Source organism: Eublepharis macularius, chromosome 11, assembly GCF_028583425.1.
Source record: "Eublepharis macularius isolate TG4126 chromosome 11, MPM_Emac_v1.0, whole genome shotgun sequence".
Taxonomy (NCBI): Eukaryota; Metazoa; Chordata; class Lepidosauria; order Squamata; family Eublepharidae; genus Eublepharis; species Eublepharis macularius.
Window position 1 is genome coordinate 67,828,705 of NC_072800.1, and position 16,143 is coordinate 67,844,847.

Below are 16,143 nucleotides of genomic sequence, written 5' to 3' on the forward strand. Positions count from 1 at the left end.
AGGGGTAGATCCCTATCCCACCTCACACAAAGAAAATTCAAGCTCCAATGCACTCACCCTGTCTCTCTAACAGCAGCTGTCTCTCCCTGAAAGCCAGAGCTGGGAGCCCCCTCCCCCTGGTCTTTTCCTCCTGTAACAAATTTGGAGCTCCAGTCCACACTGGGAAGGAAGACCTTCCTATCAAGCTAATTTGGGCTTAGATTGGAGTTTCCAGGGCAACAGCAGGAGCTCAGACAGAGTTCAGACAATCCCTGCCTAAGTTGCCAAGGGAATTGATTGCAGGTGCCAGACTGTCTAGTTTGACGAACAGCAACGAACAGCAACGAACGAAGCTTGCAATGACCACCTGTTCTTTTAGAATGGGGCCTCACGAACAGCTTGTTTGCAAACAACAGATTGGGCTGTCTGTGGCTTTTTTTGTTCGTATTGTCGTTCATGCCCATCTCTACTCCTGATCGCTCCTTCTGCTTTATATCCAATGTATTGTTCAATGAAAAGTGGATTGCATTTTTAAATAAGAGGCTACAATAAAAAAGAATTAGTCATTAAGCTTAATAACTCACCAAGCTAGCTGAATGTGGCTGTGAATGCATTGACCTCATAGATGACATGCTCGTCTGGTGCATGTAACCATATCCTTGGGGTTGACTTTGTTGATATGCCCCAGGAAGCACAGGGGCTGCATGAGAAAGAAACAAAAAATATTACTACTATATACTATAAGATACTGCCCCGGGATTCTTTCTATAAAGTGGCGGTTCCTTCCAATCAGAAAAGCAGTTATATCTGTAGGAACTGAAGTGCACTGAAAGAATCTGAAAGTCTACACAGGTAAGGTTGGCTTAGGAAGGACAAAGTACCTTTCAGGAAAAAAGTAAGAAATTGGAAAAGATACTACCACAATCAAGTACAGGAACACCAAACATGGTGGATGCACATAGTGTGATTTACCTGGGACCAGGCTGTCGTCTTGAGAATAAACCGCAGAAATTAAAATGTTCTTATGTTACAAAGAGGGAAAATGCAAAACACATGCAGAATCAACAAAATACTTCAATTAAATGAAAACGTCCTGTTGTGAAGGTGTACAACAGCCATGTTATGCTTTCTCAATTAACTTCAAAAGTGCCTTTGCAAGTAAGGCTAGATTTTTTGTTTTCTCAAAAATAAAATTGGTACATAGCCACACCTTTCATATTTTAAAATTCTCCTTTATCTGTCTATTAAATTGTCAAGCATCTCATGGTGGTGTACATTATGTTCCCTACCCCAATTTATTTTTATAACCTCCATGTGATGTAGGTGACATAAATAACTGGCTCAAGGTCACCTGGAGAATTTCAAGGCAAAGTAGGATTTGTACCCAGTTCTCCTCACTCCTAGTCCAACACTCTGCTATTACATTGCGCTGGTTTAAATACTCTTAAAGCTAAAATAAAGTACAAATTTTAAGAAATGTGTACAAACGTAAATGTACATCTTCCAAAAAATGTAGGCATGTCCAATTCAAGCCAACCATGAACAGTAACCACTTCTTGCTGGACCTCTCCACCCCATACTATTATTCTACCTCTTGCTTGGTCAATTCAAATATTCCAGGGGACATTTAGGATTAATTTTCACCTACTTTACTGAATAGTTGTACCCTGACCTGGTTAGTCCAGGTGAGCCTGATCTTGTCAGATCTAGAAGCTAAGCAGAGTTGGGCTTGGTCAGTAATTGGATGGGAGACCTCCAATGAAGACTGGGGCTGCAGAGGCAAGTAATGGCAAACCACCTCTCTTAGTTTCTTGCCATGAGAAAACCACCAGGAGTTGCCATAAATCAGCTATGACTCAAGGGCACTCTCTACTATTACTATAGTAGTAATTTATTCCATCCGCAGTTTTAGCAATAAAAGATATTTTCATCAGTATAGTCTACATTGCCAACTCAGTGCAGAGCAAATTACTTGAGTTTGGGGAAATGTTGCTTAAATTTTAAACATATGCAATATTTATCCTTTCTGGGATACTGAAGAAAGTGGACAGTAACTTACAAATCCTAAGAACACTTTCCTGTGAGTAACCTCCATTGAATACACTTGAACAGGATTCTGCGTAGACAGGATAGCCAGTTTGGTGTAGTGGTTAAGAGTGCGGGACGATAATCTGGAGAGCCGGGTTTGATTCCCCACTCCTCCTCTTGAAGCCAGCTGGGTGACAGTGGGCTAGTCACAGTTCTCTGGAGCTCTCTCAGCCCCACCCACCTCACAGGGTGTTTTGTTGTGGGGATAATGACATACTTTGTAAACCACTCTGAGTGACCATTAAGTTGTCCTGAAGGGCAGTATATAAATTGATTGCTGTTGTTGTTGTTATACCTGCTTAAGATTGTTCTCAAAATTTACTAACTTTTAGTGAGAGTGAGCTCCATTGAACAGACCAGAGCAGGATTCTGAGTGGATTGTTTTTTAAGTTTATTTACTTCATACACTTTTATTCCCAATGGGGACCTAGAGGCTTACAACAGTCTATCATTCTCAGACAGCACTGAAAAGCTTGCAACTCTACTAAACTTGTTGACAGTCAGCATGGCATAGCATAGAACAGGGCTTTTTTTCAGGGGGAACGGAGTTCTGGAACCTCTTGAAAATGGTCACATGGCTGGTGGCCCCGCCCCCTGATCTCCAGACAGAGGGGAGTTTAGATTGCCCTCCGCACCGCTGGAGCGGAGGGCAATCTAAACTCCCCTCTGTCTGGAGATCAGGGGGCGGGGCCACCAGCCATGTGACCATTTTCTCTGAGGGCAACCCACTGAGTTCCACCACCTCTTTTCCCAGAAAAAAAGCCCTGTCATAGAGCATGATGTAGAGTATCAGACTAGGATCTAGATGACCTGAGTTCAAATCCCCACTATACAATGGAAGCCTGCTGGGTGGCCTTGGGTCAATCACACATAGTCAACCTAACCTACTTCACAGGGTTCTTGTGAGATTGAAATGTGAAAGCTTAAACCAAAGACCAAATTCTGTCAAGGTGTCACATACAGGCATGTAAAAGCCCCAAACCTGTAACTGTGGAAACGGAAAAGCACCACAATCTGTTAAAATACAGGCAGCTGAGACCCAGTCATTACATTGTTGGTTCTGAGGAAAAACCCTGTCAGTCTCAGATCCAAGGGCTCTGTCAGGTCATACCTCCAGGCTTCTTCTTTCAGAACCAAGGGGGCTCGGGTGGGGGGAGGTAGGTGCCTTTAAGCAGGCTGGTGAAAAGCAACAGCCTCAGAGAAAGAGCTACTGTGAGGATCCTGTCAGATCACATCATGACAAAGTAAATTTAGTTTTATTCTTTAATAAAATTATTGATAAAAAATCTTTTAAGAGAAATATCTCATCAGCCTCAAGAATGAAGTGAGGGGGGAAATGAAGAACAGCAGTAGAGAATCCTCTCTTGTCAGCAGCAAAAAGAGAACTGAGGGAATAGCGCCCCTCCTCCTGGTCATGTGATGGTTTTGGCAGGAAATAACCATAGGGAGGAGGAACACTCCTAGCCTTCTAGAAAGCGCTAGAAATCCTTTCTATGGCTGGCCTGCATTTGTACAGTCCCCATGTGCGCATGCACAGAACTAAATTTCTAGAGACACTATACTTCTCCACTGGTTTCAAATTGGTTTTATGTCTGATTGTAAAGTGCTTAACTGTAGGTTCTATATAATAAAAAATAATACATTGCATGGAAATAATATGTTTCTTTTAATCTTCCCTTTGTATTTGCTATTACAAAAATGTCTGCAAAAAGCATTAAGATATGTAAAAGATCCAAACAGAGTTTGTGTCTAATAGAAAGTCCAATTAAATTATTTTTTTTCAAACTGCAAAACATATTTGGGTTCAACTGGATCATGCCCCAATTTTATCTATCCAGAATCCTACCCAAGTGCTAAAGAGAATAATAGCCACAAAGAAGTATTTTGACACATCACATAGGTGCATAAAGCAATACTTTGTTCACTGGGTGCCTCATGGACAAAGCATGCAGCTTCAACTCTTTGTTGGGGTCAGGCAGTGGAGGTGATCCTTACCACATTGGAGGTTGGTCAGGTGCAAGGCAGTGTATTGGTGCTCTAAATAAGCCCTCTCTCGTGCTGTGCACTCATCACCTGAATCAGCGCTGCATTGCCCACCACTTCCCCACTGCAAGCCACCTACCCCATAAAAATGTTTAAAAGAAGAGATGCTTCCTTAAACATTAACTCTTTTAACATTGATTTTCAGCAATAGAAAATACATAGTTTGTCATAAAGGGTTGAAGAACGCTGTAATTTTCAGAAACACAGCCATTAGAGAGATACATTCCAAATAAGGAACACAGTGTACCTTTTGTTGTCAGATGCAGATGGGAACAGTAAAATTATTCACTCTTAAGATTTAAAACTGAGATGACAAGATATAGTTTTAAATGGTCCGGAAATACAGTCAAGCAGGAACAGAAAATGGCAATGAATATTTCATAGGCCTATTTAAGCACAATGTGAAATCCACTTTAGAGCACTGACACAATAACAAGCACACTTATTAGTGATCTATGTATATTCATTTACAGAAATGATTTGGAACACAAGAAGGCTGATCCTGCAATTTGGAACTCTACCAACACATACAACAATCCAAAGAAAGCAGGAGGGAAGCACTGGGGTCTGCAAGTCACATGGAGTAAAATACGTTAACTATGCAGTTGCAACAGAATTGCACAGCTATGATTTCAAATTTTATTCACATTTGTACTTCCGAAGTACTATCATGGACCAAATTTGCTTTGATTATCTGGTACAGAATACACCTATGTAAGACGATGTGCTGAATCAGTCGGGACATGATACAAAGCTTATTTGGAAGCCTAAGATATTGATGATGACAGCAAAGGATTTCTGCAACTGTTTCATCAGTAGAACATTATCTAGCTCAATTATTTTATCTGTAATCTGTTGACACTGAGATCTAAGTACTCTGAAGAGTCTGATTCAGTATTTTGATGTGATACTTTTGCAAGGTTTTGCTGGTATGGTACTTTGCTCTGGATCTGAATTTTGTAACAGAGGTATGGACAATGTGTTTTGGTCCGTAGGATTTTGAATTATTGCATTCCTGTCTTAGACTGATTATTATTTTAAAGTTCATAAACCACTTTGAGTCCTGTGTTCCAGGGAAAAAGTGGTATATTAATATTCTAAACAAATAAATAAGGTAATGAAGTGAGTCATCCAAGGTTACCCTTGAGCTTCACAGTAGAGTGCAGACTTCAACCAGATTCTTCCCAGATGTACACTAAAGCTCTAACCCGCAACACACATTAATTAATTTATTTAAAGACATTTTAGATTGCTTGTCTCATAAAAAGGGCTCAAAATGGTTTATCATGATTTTTAAAATATACCAGAATAAAACAAATTATTTAAACCTACATAAAACAACTGGAAAAAGCTTTATCTATTAGAAGTCCAGTCTTAATATTTTGGCTTATCATGATACAAGTCTTTATAAGAAATGGATGAGTGCAGCTTTTTAAAATTCCAGAAGAAATTTTTAGTAATTACATCTGAGAACCATTGCAACTTGTGAATACTGCAAAAATATGTCATGCAAAACCTTTGTTAATGAATCATAGACTGATATTCAAACAAATGCTGCATCCCACACAACTGTTCATTTGACATGCAAACGGACTGTAGAGTTAATTTCAAGAAGTGCAAGGTTTGGACACTCTGTGATAGTTAATCAGTGGGAAACAGTAGAGATTTCTCGGTACCTTCATCATTAGATGGCCTTGTTACCTCACTAAGATAAGAAAATATAGACCCTTCTGACTTATCTTCTCCAACAGAAGTACTGGCAGAACAGAAATGTTGTTTACTATAGCGTCTTGCTTTTTCTACACAGAGAAAACAATACTGCAATAAATACTTTAATGACAGATGAGGAAAGTAAGAGATTTTTTTTAATTTATTGTATCAGACATAAAAATAAGGCAGACAATATAGTGACTGGCCATGCCAGCACCATCTTGTGTGAAGCAACTCTGAGATATTCATTACGGGAATTCAAAGGTTACTGAAATGTCCAAACTCAGACAACTGCGCCAAAAAAATAGAAGGTATTTTGTTATAGTTAGAACCACATGCATTCTGTGGCACCAAACACAAGATTTGGTGTCCCAAAGCTCTGTCCCAAAACATTCTACTGTCCATTTTGCCTTGCCTTGTACAATCTAATTTACACACACAGTATACGAAATGGTAAGCTAGAACCTCTTCCCTAGTGTACTAATTTTTTGTTTACAGAGGGTTTCTGCATGGGGATCATGAAGAATGTGAGCCTCCCACCCCTTCCCTACAATCTGAAGGGCTACAGTCCGCCTTATTCTGCTTCATGTGTAGACCAGGACCAAGATGCATGACAGCTCACTTGTAATTTTATAGCCCTTGTAATTTCCCTCCCTTGTAATTTCATCCGAACTGCAACCCCAAGTCTTTCCCAGCGGTCCTTCTGGGGGACAGGGCCCCCCAAGAAACAGCATGGTGGGAGAGTATGAGGTCTGCACCAGCAAGGGGATATCAGGAAAAATCATTTGTCCTTGCAACCAAGGAAATCCTCTACTGGATCTAAACCTTTGAGTAAATACACGTCAGAGCAAGGCAGAAACTAATTTATTGTACATTTTAGAAATCTCACCCTCCAAAATTAAGTTAAGCTATGCGAATAGTGCTGCCAACATCCAGGTGGGGTCTTGATAGCTCCCAAAATTACAACTGATCTCCAGACTTCCGAGATCAGATCTGGAGAGAATGGCTGCTTTGGACATTATAACATTATATCCTACTGAGGTCTCTCCCCTCCCCAAACTCTGCCATACCCAGGCTCCATCCTCAGGCTTCCAGGAATTTCCCAACCTGGAGTTGGCAACCCTATATGCAAGCCATTTTATGTGGCGTAATATCTAAAGAGGCCCTTAGTCATAATATTCTTTATGGAAGTTAAACTATATATGTCAATAGTCCAGTTTTTTAAAAAAACATTCTGATAAATTACTGTCACTTTTACACTTAAGATTTCTTTAAACATATATGACGCATCAAGCTTCAAGATTTGTTTTCAATTTTTGTTTTTTGTGACCACAGCCAGGCTGAACGGGAAATTATGAGTTAAATAATACCCGATATCATATGCAGACTCCTAGACTGAATATTATCTTCTATGGGATCAATGTCGAAGATGGAGCCAGGATCTGTACGCCAAACTTTGAGGTCTTTCCCAAAAAGAAATAAGAAAGGTGGTGAAGAAAGTAAAATCACCAAGGTTCTACCAATTGTTAGGATTTTCATATACACATTTATATTCTTACAACAGCCAAGGTGCCTTCTTTCCACTGTCTTCAATGAATCATATTATTTTTATGGAAAAAAGGTTGATTTTTTTTATCTCCATAACTACAGGAAGGAAATTACAGGGATTTTATTATCATATGAAAACATATTGTCTACTCTGACTGCTATCAGTTCTCTAGAATATCAGACAGAGAAAGGTGTTTCCTGATATGTTAACCAGAGGTGCCGGGGATTGAACCTGGGGTTTATTGCAAGTAAAATATGTGCTCTGAACAATGGCTCCTACTCATGTTGACTATGAGTAAATATTCCAATGTAAACACACAAACACACACCCATAAGCAATAGGAGGGACTGGACATCTCAACCAATCTCTTGGTCAGTGTCTCAGTTACCATATTATTTTCAAATAAAATGAGTAAGAGTTTTAACAATATAAAATTTTTCATTTAATGTATTGTATGTATTAGATTATTCAAGCCCACACACACCCAGTTCTGCACTGTAGGAAATAATTATTTCCTATGGGTAGTAGACCTGATCTCTCTGCTATCCATAGAAAATAACAGTTCCATTGTGTCCTAAGGGCAGTACACCCAGCCTCTGAGCCCAGGTCAACTTCATCAGGTGATTCATTGTCTCCCCCCTCTTTAAATTTTAAAGTGTCATTATGCTGTAAGCATACAGCCAATGACAACCTGCAGAGATGCCATTCTATCTGACCAGCTATCGTCATTTAAATCTATTTAGCAAAGTAGTTTCAGACTTTTAAGCTACCACTGTTGAATCATTACAAAACAAAAATGAAAATGTGTAACATCGTTTTAATATATGTAAATATATTGCATTGCATATGTGCACTTATCCAGATTGCACCTGTCAAACGCTCCCACTAAGTCTATTTGTGGTTATCATTCTGATACTGAGGTGGAGGGACAGTCGGTGTGTGCTGGCATCTGTTAAAACAAAAACTAACAGGGTGAAACAAGGTCTGGGTGAAAGGTATTGAGCTGGCTGATTTACAGAGCCATCCTAACATGAGTTACACTGTTTGAAGCCCAGTTTCAGGTAGGTAGCCATGTTGTTCTACAGTGGAACAGCAGGATTTGAATCCACTGGCACCTTCGAGACCAACAAGATTTTCAGGGTATGAGCTATCAAGATGCTGTCTTCAGATACTGTTCCAAGCACACTGACTTCAATTAATTTAGAAGGGTGTTTTCACTGTTAAAGGACTATGGTTGCTGTGAGAAGGAGCTCTCTAGAAAGAACTATTATGGTAGTAATAACATCTAGGAATCTATGTGTGAATACTATCTGAGGATATGGGGAATAGACACCTGGAAGATGTGAAGCTGAATTCCTGTTGCTCTGATCTAGATGAAAATGTCAAATAGCAATTTATTCTGTGAATGCCTACGTTATATAAAAGAAAGTTTAAAATGTTTAATAATTTGCCTTCTGAATTAACAATTTAAATACTTTTAATATTATGCCTCCATTTTCTTTTACCTTTTGGCCTTTGCAGAGCAAATTAATGTCTGATTAAAATCCATTTTCTCATCATCTGTTCTGTTAATTAATCTTCTCATTACTTCAGTTTTGCAGGAGACAATTATTCTCTAACAACCCAAAAATTGACCTAGCATTTTAATCTTTTAAAAAATGCATACAAAACCAAAAACACATAACATTATGTACGGTTAACACTGTAATTAGACAGAACAAACACTAATATGAGGACAAGATTATTCTTTTCACTATGGGAACTATCAGCAGAACTGGCCCACACAGAAATCTTTTGATCATACAGAATTTACTTACCAACAATGATTCCAGGTCTTCTGTCCATTTCAACTATATGTGGGTGAACCCCTTTATACGCAGCATCACTAACCACCTGGGTATTTCTTCTCACCCGTTCAGTCACAGGATCATCAACTACTGGAGTGAAACCTCTGCCTTTTGTCTTCTCAAAATCTTCATGGTATTTGATCTGCCAAAGAGTAATAATTGCCCAATAACCAGGAGTATTAAGGGTGGCATGAAGAATCATCAATTTGCCTAGTATTTATTTGCTTATTATCCAAGCAATTAACAACCACAATGTGATGGTTTATTACCAAAAGATATCTTTTATGCATATTCCAGTTTTCTTAACAATATCTTTGAAATAATTTTAATAATAATACTTTTATAAAAAGCGACATGCTGTTTAATATGTTTAAAGTTAACTGGTTACATTCACATGCAAGTAAAAACACTAAAGTCCACACATATAGTAGTAAAATCAAATGCTTCATTGCAAAGTGTTAGGAGTAACCATTGCAAAATTTCAAGACAGTCCCTCAATAAGTGTTATCAAGGCATTAGAGATATTTGTATAATTTTTAATACACGCACACATACATACATACTCAATACCTTAAATTACAATTTATACTAGACACACACACATACATAAACTTACAAGCAGATTCAATCAGGACAACACATTCATAATCCCACTTCCATATACAAACCACATACAAACATGCATAAAGCAGTGTGTGTGTCACCTCTCCAGTTACATTCTGAGATGCTGAAAGAGAGAGGAACCATGTGAAGTATCAAAGAGGCCACACAGTGAGTTGTTAGGAGAACAGTTTTATTAGTATAGTCAAAAACATTACAATATTTACATACAGCTAACTCATCCCTTCAGCCACTACTGTAAAGGAGCATGTTGCTAATTACCTACATTAATGAGAAGTACAATCCACTCTACAGCAAAATATTGTTCATTGGAACACTTCAGCCACATGAAAAATGTACCCTACCATTGAGATGTTGTTTTGTGTCTCTTTGATATGCCTTAGCTCAGGTGTATCTAGAATTACACTAGGTCTACCTCTCATCTTTTGCTGATCACTGCTGTATTTGACCTGTAAAAACACCACACAATTATGAAGGGTCATGAAAATCATACTTAACAGCATATATAAATTCTCTCTACTGTTCTATCCCCAAATTAAAAATGAACTTTGAGAACCAGCAACGAGCAGTTTACCCACCTATCCAGTCAAAACCCATGCAACTTTAACCTTGCCTACAATGGTATACTACTCAACCAATTAATATACAAATCACAAAATTAAAATTATACTTTCGGGCACACTGACAACTTCAGAAATAAAATAAAATAAAAATCACAAAATAAAATCAAAGTATAGAAAAACAAATGAAGGTAAAAGGAAAATTCCAGATATACTGTTAAGTGATTATTTATACTCAATTACCATCAACATGAACTTTAGGAATAAATACCTTTCTTAAAAAATTTTACAGATTAAAAAATCTTGATTAATGGTATCCCTCCTAGAAAGGACAAATAAGTTCCTAATCCAAAATAATAAAATTCAATAAGGACCATTAAATAACTTGCCGAGCTGATAATCTCTTGATTCTTCTTAACTCTCTCCATTTCAGGAGTGATACTCACAGAAGTAGCTTTGCCAAGCTGTCTTTTGTAGTACACCTATTAATTTATAGAACAAAACACAAAATATAACATGCCATCTGAACTATAATTAATTACATTTTATTATATACTACTGGGGACTAAAGTAGTAGATTTCCAATCTGCTTTGGCATTTAACAAACTGTTTGCAACAAAATTTGTTTCTAATATATTTCATCCACAAACATGCACATAGGGACACCCATCTGTTACTAGGAGTGCTAGTACTTATCATTAAAGCCATAAATAGTTTGGAACTGGGGTACCTGAAGTACTATCTTCTTCTGTATGGTCTATCTCAAGCACTGCTTCTTTTGCCCCTGCCTAGAGTAAGTGAGGTGGGTGGCAACACAGACAGGGGTTCTCAGTGGTGGAAGTGCTCTCCCTATTGATGGCTCCCTGGCAGCTGCATTACTGGCTGTGAGGAACTAGTCCAAAGTGTCTTTGTTTGTTCATACTTCTAATTGCATTTTATCTCAATGCCTGTTATTGTTTTGCTTTTATGTCCTCCTGTTTCGATGCTAGGATTTTCCAATTGCTGTTTTAATATGTTCTAAGATCCTGAGGCTGGATTTTATTGCTGATGTTTTGAACTATATGAATTGCATTTTTATATTTTAAATTGTAGTAATATCATCATCAGTCAGCTTGGTGTAGCGGTTAAGAACAGTGGGACTCTAATCTGGAGAACCAGTTTTATTTCCCACTCCTCTGCTTGAAGCCAGCTGGGTGACCTTGGGTCAGTCACAGCTTCTAGGAGCTCTCTCAGCCCCACCCACCTCACAGGGTGTTTTGTTGTGGGGATAATAACAATATACTTTGTAAACCGCTCTGAGTGGGTGTTAAATTGTCCTGAAGAGTGGTATATACATTGAATGCTATTGCTGTTGTTGTTGTTGTTGTTGTTACATTTTATGCTACTGGGCAGATTTGGAGAGTATAGGTAATATATTTATAAATATATATTATTCCTTTAAACATATTTACTTTAACAAGAACAAAGCACCATGTACATCTGTTGCTTTGCAAGCTCGGTTGAGTTCAGTGAGCATTTGGATATTTTTATAGATTTTATATGATTTTATGTGAGATTGTTCATAAGGCACCTTGAGGCCTGGATCAGTGCAAACTTTTAAATAAATAAATAAATAAAATCTACATTATAGCTCCCGTCTGTGCAAAGAGAACTCTATACAGCAGCCATTTTCAGCGCGTAAAAGTTAATACCTTTTGCAAAAAAATTTGGAGTCAAAGGCTTTCATACTAACACATTTTCCCTGGAACAGATCTTTCATAAAATACTGCTGCTGATGCAAAGTAATATTTAACATTACCAAAACTTACTGTACTGATATTTTTCTGATTTTTCTTTACTCGCTCAATTTCAGGAGTCTCTTTTACGGCTGTGCCAGGACCTACTACTCCCTTCTTATACAACACCTTCATTAAACGAAAGGAAAATAATTGTGAGCTTGTTTTTTAAAGATAGGCAATATTCCAAGAACTAAATTGCATTGCTTCTATTGTTGATGTTTTAAGCTTCCATAAGTCAGTTCAATTATTACAGGAATAACGTTTTAAGCATGTGTTCTTTAACTTGTAGTGTCTACTGAAAAATCACATTGTCTCATTTTAGTCTTACAGGAACAGTTTTTTAGGAATCTGTAACGGGGGTTATAATGTTGAAAAATTGCTTCAGCAATAGAATGCATACAAACCTATTAAAGCTGAATGTAGTCAAGATGCAAGTAACTGTTGGCAGACCCATGTCAGCCAAAGGGAGAGAGAAAATTCTTACTTGTGGCTTCACTGCACTATCTTGAGGCGGTTGTGGGGGGGATATTTAGGGAACCAACTAACTGCTATACCAACATATCTCAATATTTAGTATTTTAATGAGCTTCCAACTCAAGATGGGATGCTTTTGAAAAATTAAACAAATGTAAGAACTCCAACTGTATCACCCTAAACTTTCCTTTCTAAGCCCATTGACTTCAATGGTGTTAGAAGGGTGCAACTCTGCTTAGAATGGCACTGTAAATCACCTTATAATTTGTGTAAATGTACAAAGTTGATCTGAAGGACATCAGCTTCTACCTTCACAAACAACTTATGCCAATGATTCCTATAGTTTCCTAGCTTTGTTTGTTGGCCAGCATGCAATGAACTACACAATGAATCAGTCAGGCTTCGCACTCAAATACCAGCACTGTACTCTATCACAGAAAACTGATTGAGTCATTCACAGTCCACTGTTCTCATGAGACTCAAGGTAGATTACACAGTGTAAGTCAATACAATCCAGTAAATAACGCTATGATGACCTGATCCCGAAACATATGACCTCCTCTGATATTTCACTACAATTTCACAATTGATAATGAAGGGGCTGTTTCTCTGCTATATGACCTAGGCCAAGTATGGATGATACTTCGCAATTTTTTTGGTAGAGTTCTAAGTACCTGCAGTGCATAATCACTTCTGTCTCCGCTTATTCTATGGTAAAACTCATTTTTGTAGCACTAAGAAAAGCCAATACTAGTTTGCAGAAGTATTATCAGTACCACTGCAACATACAAATATGTTTTGGTTTGATTATAATAGGCATCCATTGGATAAATAATATACTTCTCCTTACAGACCCAGGAAAGCTTTTAAACTATTTAAGGTTTGTCAGATTGTTGTTGGTACTAAAAAGGCCACCCTGCAATGATTTCCAACCCTTATCATTTTACCGACTTCAGAAGGATGGAAGGCTGAGTCAACATTGGGTTCAGGTAGCTGGCTCAAGGTTGACTCAGCCTTCCATCCTTCCAAGGTCGGTAAAATGAGTACCCAGTTTCCTGGGGGTAAAGTGTAGATGACTGGGGAAGGCAACGGCAAACCACCCCGTAAAAAGTCTGCCAAGAAAATGTTGTGATGTGGCGTCCCCCCATGGGTCAGTAATGACTCGGTGCTTGCACAGGGGACTACCTTTACCTTTATACTGTGATATTAAATAATGTGTACCCCTGTCTTCCTCACTACAGTGATCATTCCTAAAGCAAAATATTTTTTTTCCTGTGAAACAGAGAAATATGTATCTCTAGATAATCTTAAAATCAAGCATTGGAAACTTGAAATTCCAGTCCTTTGTACCAGAAAAAAATGAACCTTATTTTTCTCAGAATCTAACAAGCTAAGCAACAACTTTGATACTTACATGCTAATTGCGACTTCTAAGGAAATCCCTCAGAAACAAACATTAAATTAAAGTAAAAGAAAAAAAAGAACAAGAGTCTAGTTTGAAAAACTAGAATGGAAGTCAAATTGTCATCTGCAAAACAACTGATATTTGGCAAAGCTAGCTGAACTAGTTTAGAAATTCTAAACATTAGTGTCATAAATGTGTATTTTTCTTTTTTGAAAGAAAGAATGGTTCAGCCTTTGCCAAGAAACATACAAGATATTTCCACTCATATAAGTGATTTGGGGACTATCACTTTAACATTTCTATTACATCCTGGGACAAAAACGGTATCATTTAACTTGGAATATTTTCGAAAAGGTTGAGTCTGAAATCAGAACTACTGCTACTCACATTACTAATATTTCTCTGAGTACTTTTAATCCTTTCAATTTCAGGTGTATCCGGTATAGCAGAATAGGTACAAAGCATCTTCTCTGCTTCATCTTTATACTTTTTCTACAATACATACACATTTCCCCATTTGTTTTAATATACTACAACATCAACAACTGAATGATACATAAATCACTGGCATAAATTCCATTCATATTTCCAATAAAGTTTAATATTTAAATCAGAACAAAATAAACAACAGCCTCTTCCTCATGGTGAACTTTACATCGGGCTTTCCACGTATTCAACCCATAAGGATTCCACTTTATTAATCAGTTCTGGCCCATACCGCTTCGATTCTTTAATTCTACACTTGAAGGAGTCAAACCGAAGTGGTGTGTTTTTTATTTCTGTACTAGAAAAATGTCCCATTTCTGCTGTGAGCTTTGAGAAATTATAAGTTTCCTCAGTCAATCAGCTGAGGACTCACAGTGTCTTCAGCTGATTGCTGAGAAAACTTACAAAGGGGGGGGGGTCTTTTTAATGGTACCAATATTGCAACATTGCAATGTTGCTCATTAAAGTTTTTTTTTTTAATGGCAAAAAGGAATGGACTAAAAGGTACAGGAAAAACAGAAGAAAACTTTAAAATATCAAGTTGGATTCAGGGCTGTTTATGTTAGCCATATTGCAGCATTTTCCCCCTCCCCCCGCAGTTGCAATATTTTTTTTTCTTTAAGGCAAAATGTTGCAACATTGCTGTTGAATTTTTTTAAAAAAAAATCAGGAAAAAAACTTGCTTGGTTGCTGTTCAACCAATTAGGATGCAAGGGAATAAAGGGGAGAGCAAAAGGCAAGGCCAGGGCCACACCTCACACCAAAGAAAGCATTCTGTTTCAAAAAAGCCTTAGGTTGACTTCACTGGGAAAAGAACATCAGGGTATCTGCGCAGGGAGAAAAGCTGTAGAAAAGCCATGGAAAGACTGATTCTGCGGCAGATACAACCTTCCTCCATGAAGAATGCAAAAAAGTGTGGGAAGCAGTTTGGAGGCTAAATAGGGGAATTTTGACGGTTCCTGCAGAATTCTGTTGAGAAATGAATGCAGTATGGGTCCAGAACCAATGAAAAAACCCTATGTGGAAAAGACCAACATTGGCTCAGTTTAGATTTTAATACCAAACCATGTTTTATTGCTGCCTGAATGAATCTAATGCTTACTACCCCTTTCCCTCCCTCCTCCTCTTGCACAGAGCAATTCAATTAATCACTTCTGTTTCAGTGCAAACCATAGCTTGTAGTCACATCTCAGCTGCCATGGTTTGCATTTATTGTCCAAACCACAACTGCAAACAATATTTGAACCAACCTACTTTAGGTAGATACCATTGAACTGTAAATAACACTTACAATGCAATCCTATGCAGAGTTACCAAGTATACACGAGGATTTCAAGCGAGGAATAACTCTGCACAGGATTGCATTGTTAATTACTTGAAGCCCCTACGCACATGGCTGGCTATTTCAGAAGCTCTTTTTGCTCGCTGTATCTCTGGGATATCTGTTCCTACTTGCATGCCTTTCCCTTTGATTTCAGTCTCCAGGTCTTTCATATATTCTTTCTGCAAAAATGGAACATTAATGAATTCTTAGATTTACAATGTCTTTAGCTTTTCATACCCATACAGCTTGGATAATTCATTTGTGCAGCTTTCAAAGCAT

General features: G+C 37.9%; 2 protein-coding genes across 3 annotated transcripts in view; both read right to left on the reverse strand.

The window, feature by feature from the left end:
- Positions 1–16,143, reverse strand: part of LOC129337947 (LIM zinc-binding domain-containing Nebulette) — a 195,594-nt gene that overhangs the window by 5,225 nt on the left and 174,226 nt on the right. For both annotated transcript variants that reach the window (XM_054991971.1, XM_054991972.1), the window contains 2 exons: positions 9,187–9,358; positions 564–679 (listed from right to left, as the gene is read on the reverse strand). In XM_054991971.1, the coding sequence (XP_054847946.1) occupies positions 564–679; positions 9,187–9,358 (288 nt within the window). The remainder of the gene's footprint in view (positions 1–563; positions 680–9,186; positions 9,359–16,143) is intronic.
- Positions 10,691–16,143, reverse strand: part of LOC129337708 (nebulette-like) — a 60,456-nt gene continuing 55,003 nt past the window's right edge. The window contains exons 16-19 of the mRNA XM_054991624.1: positions 15,933–16,043; positions 14,442–14,546; positions 12,206–12,301; positions 10,691–10,879 (exon numbers count right to left, since the gene is read on the reverse strand). Of these exons, the coding sequence (XP_054847599.1) occupies positions 10,691–10,879; positions 12,206–12,301; positions 14,442–14,546; positions 15,933–16,043 (501 nt within the window). The remainder of the gene's footprint in view (positions 10,880–12,205; positions 12,302–14,441; positions 14,547–15,932; positions 16,044–16,143) is intronic.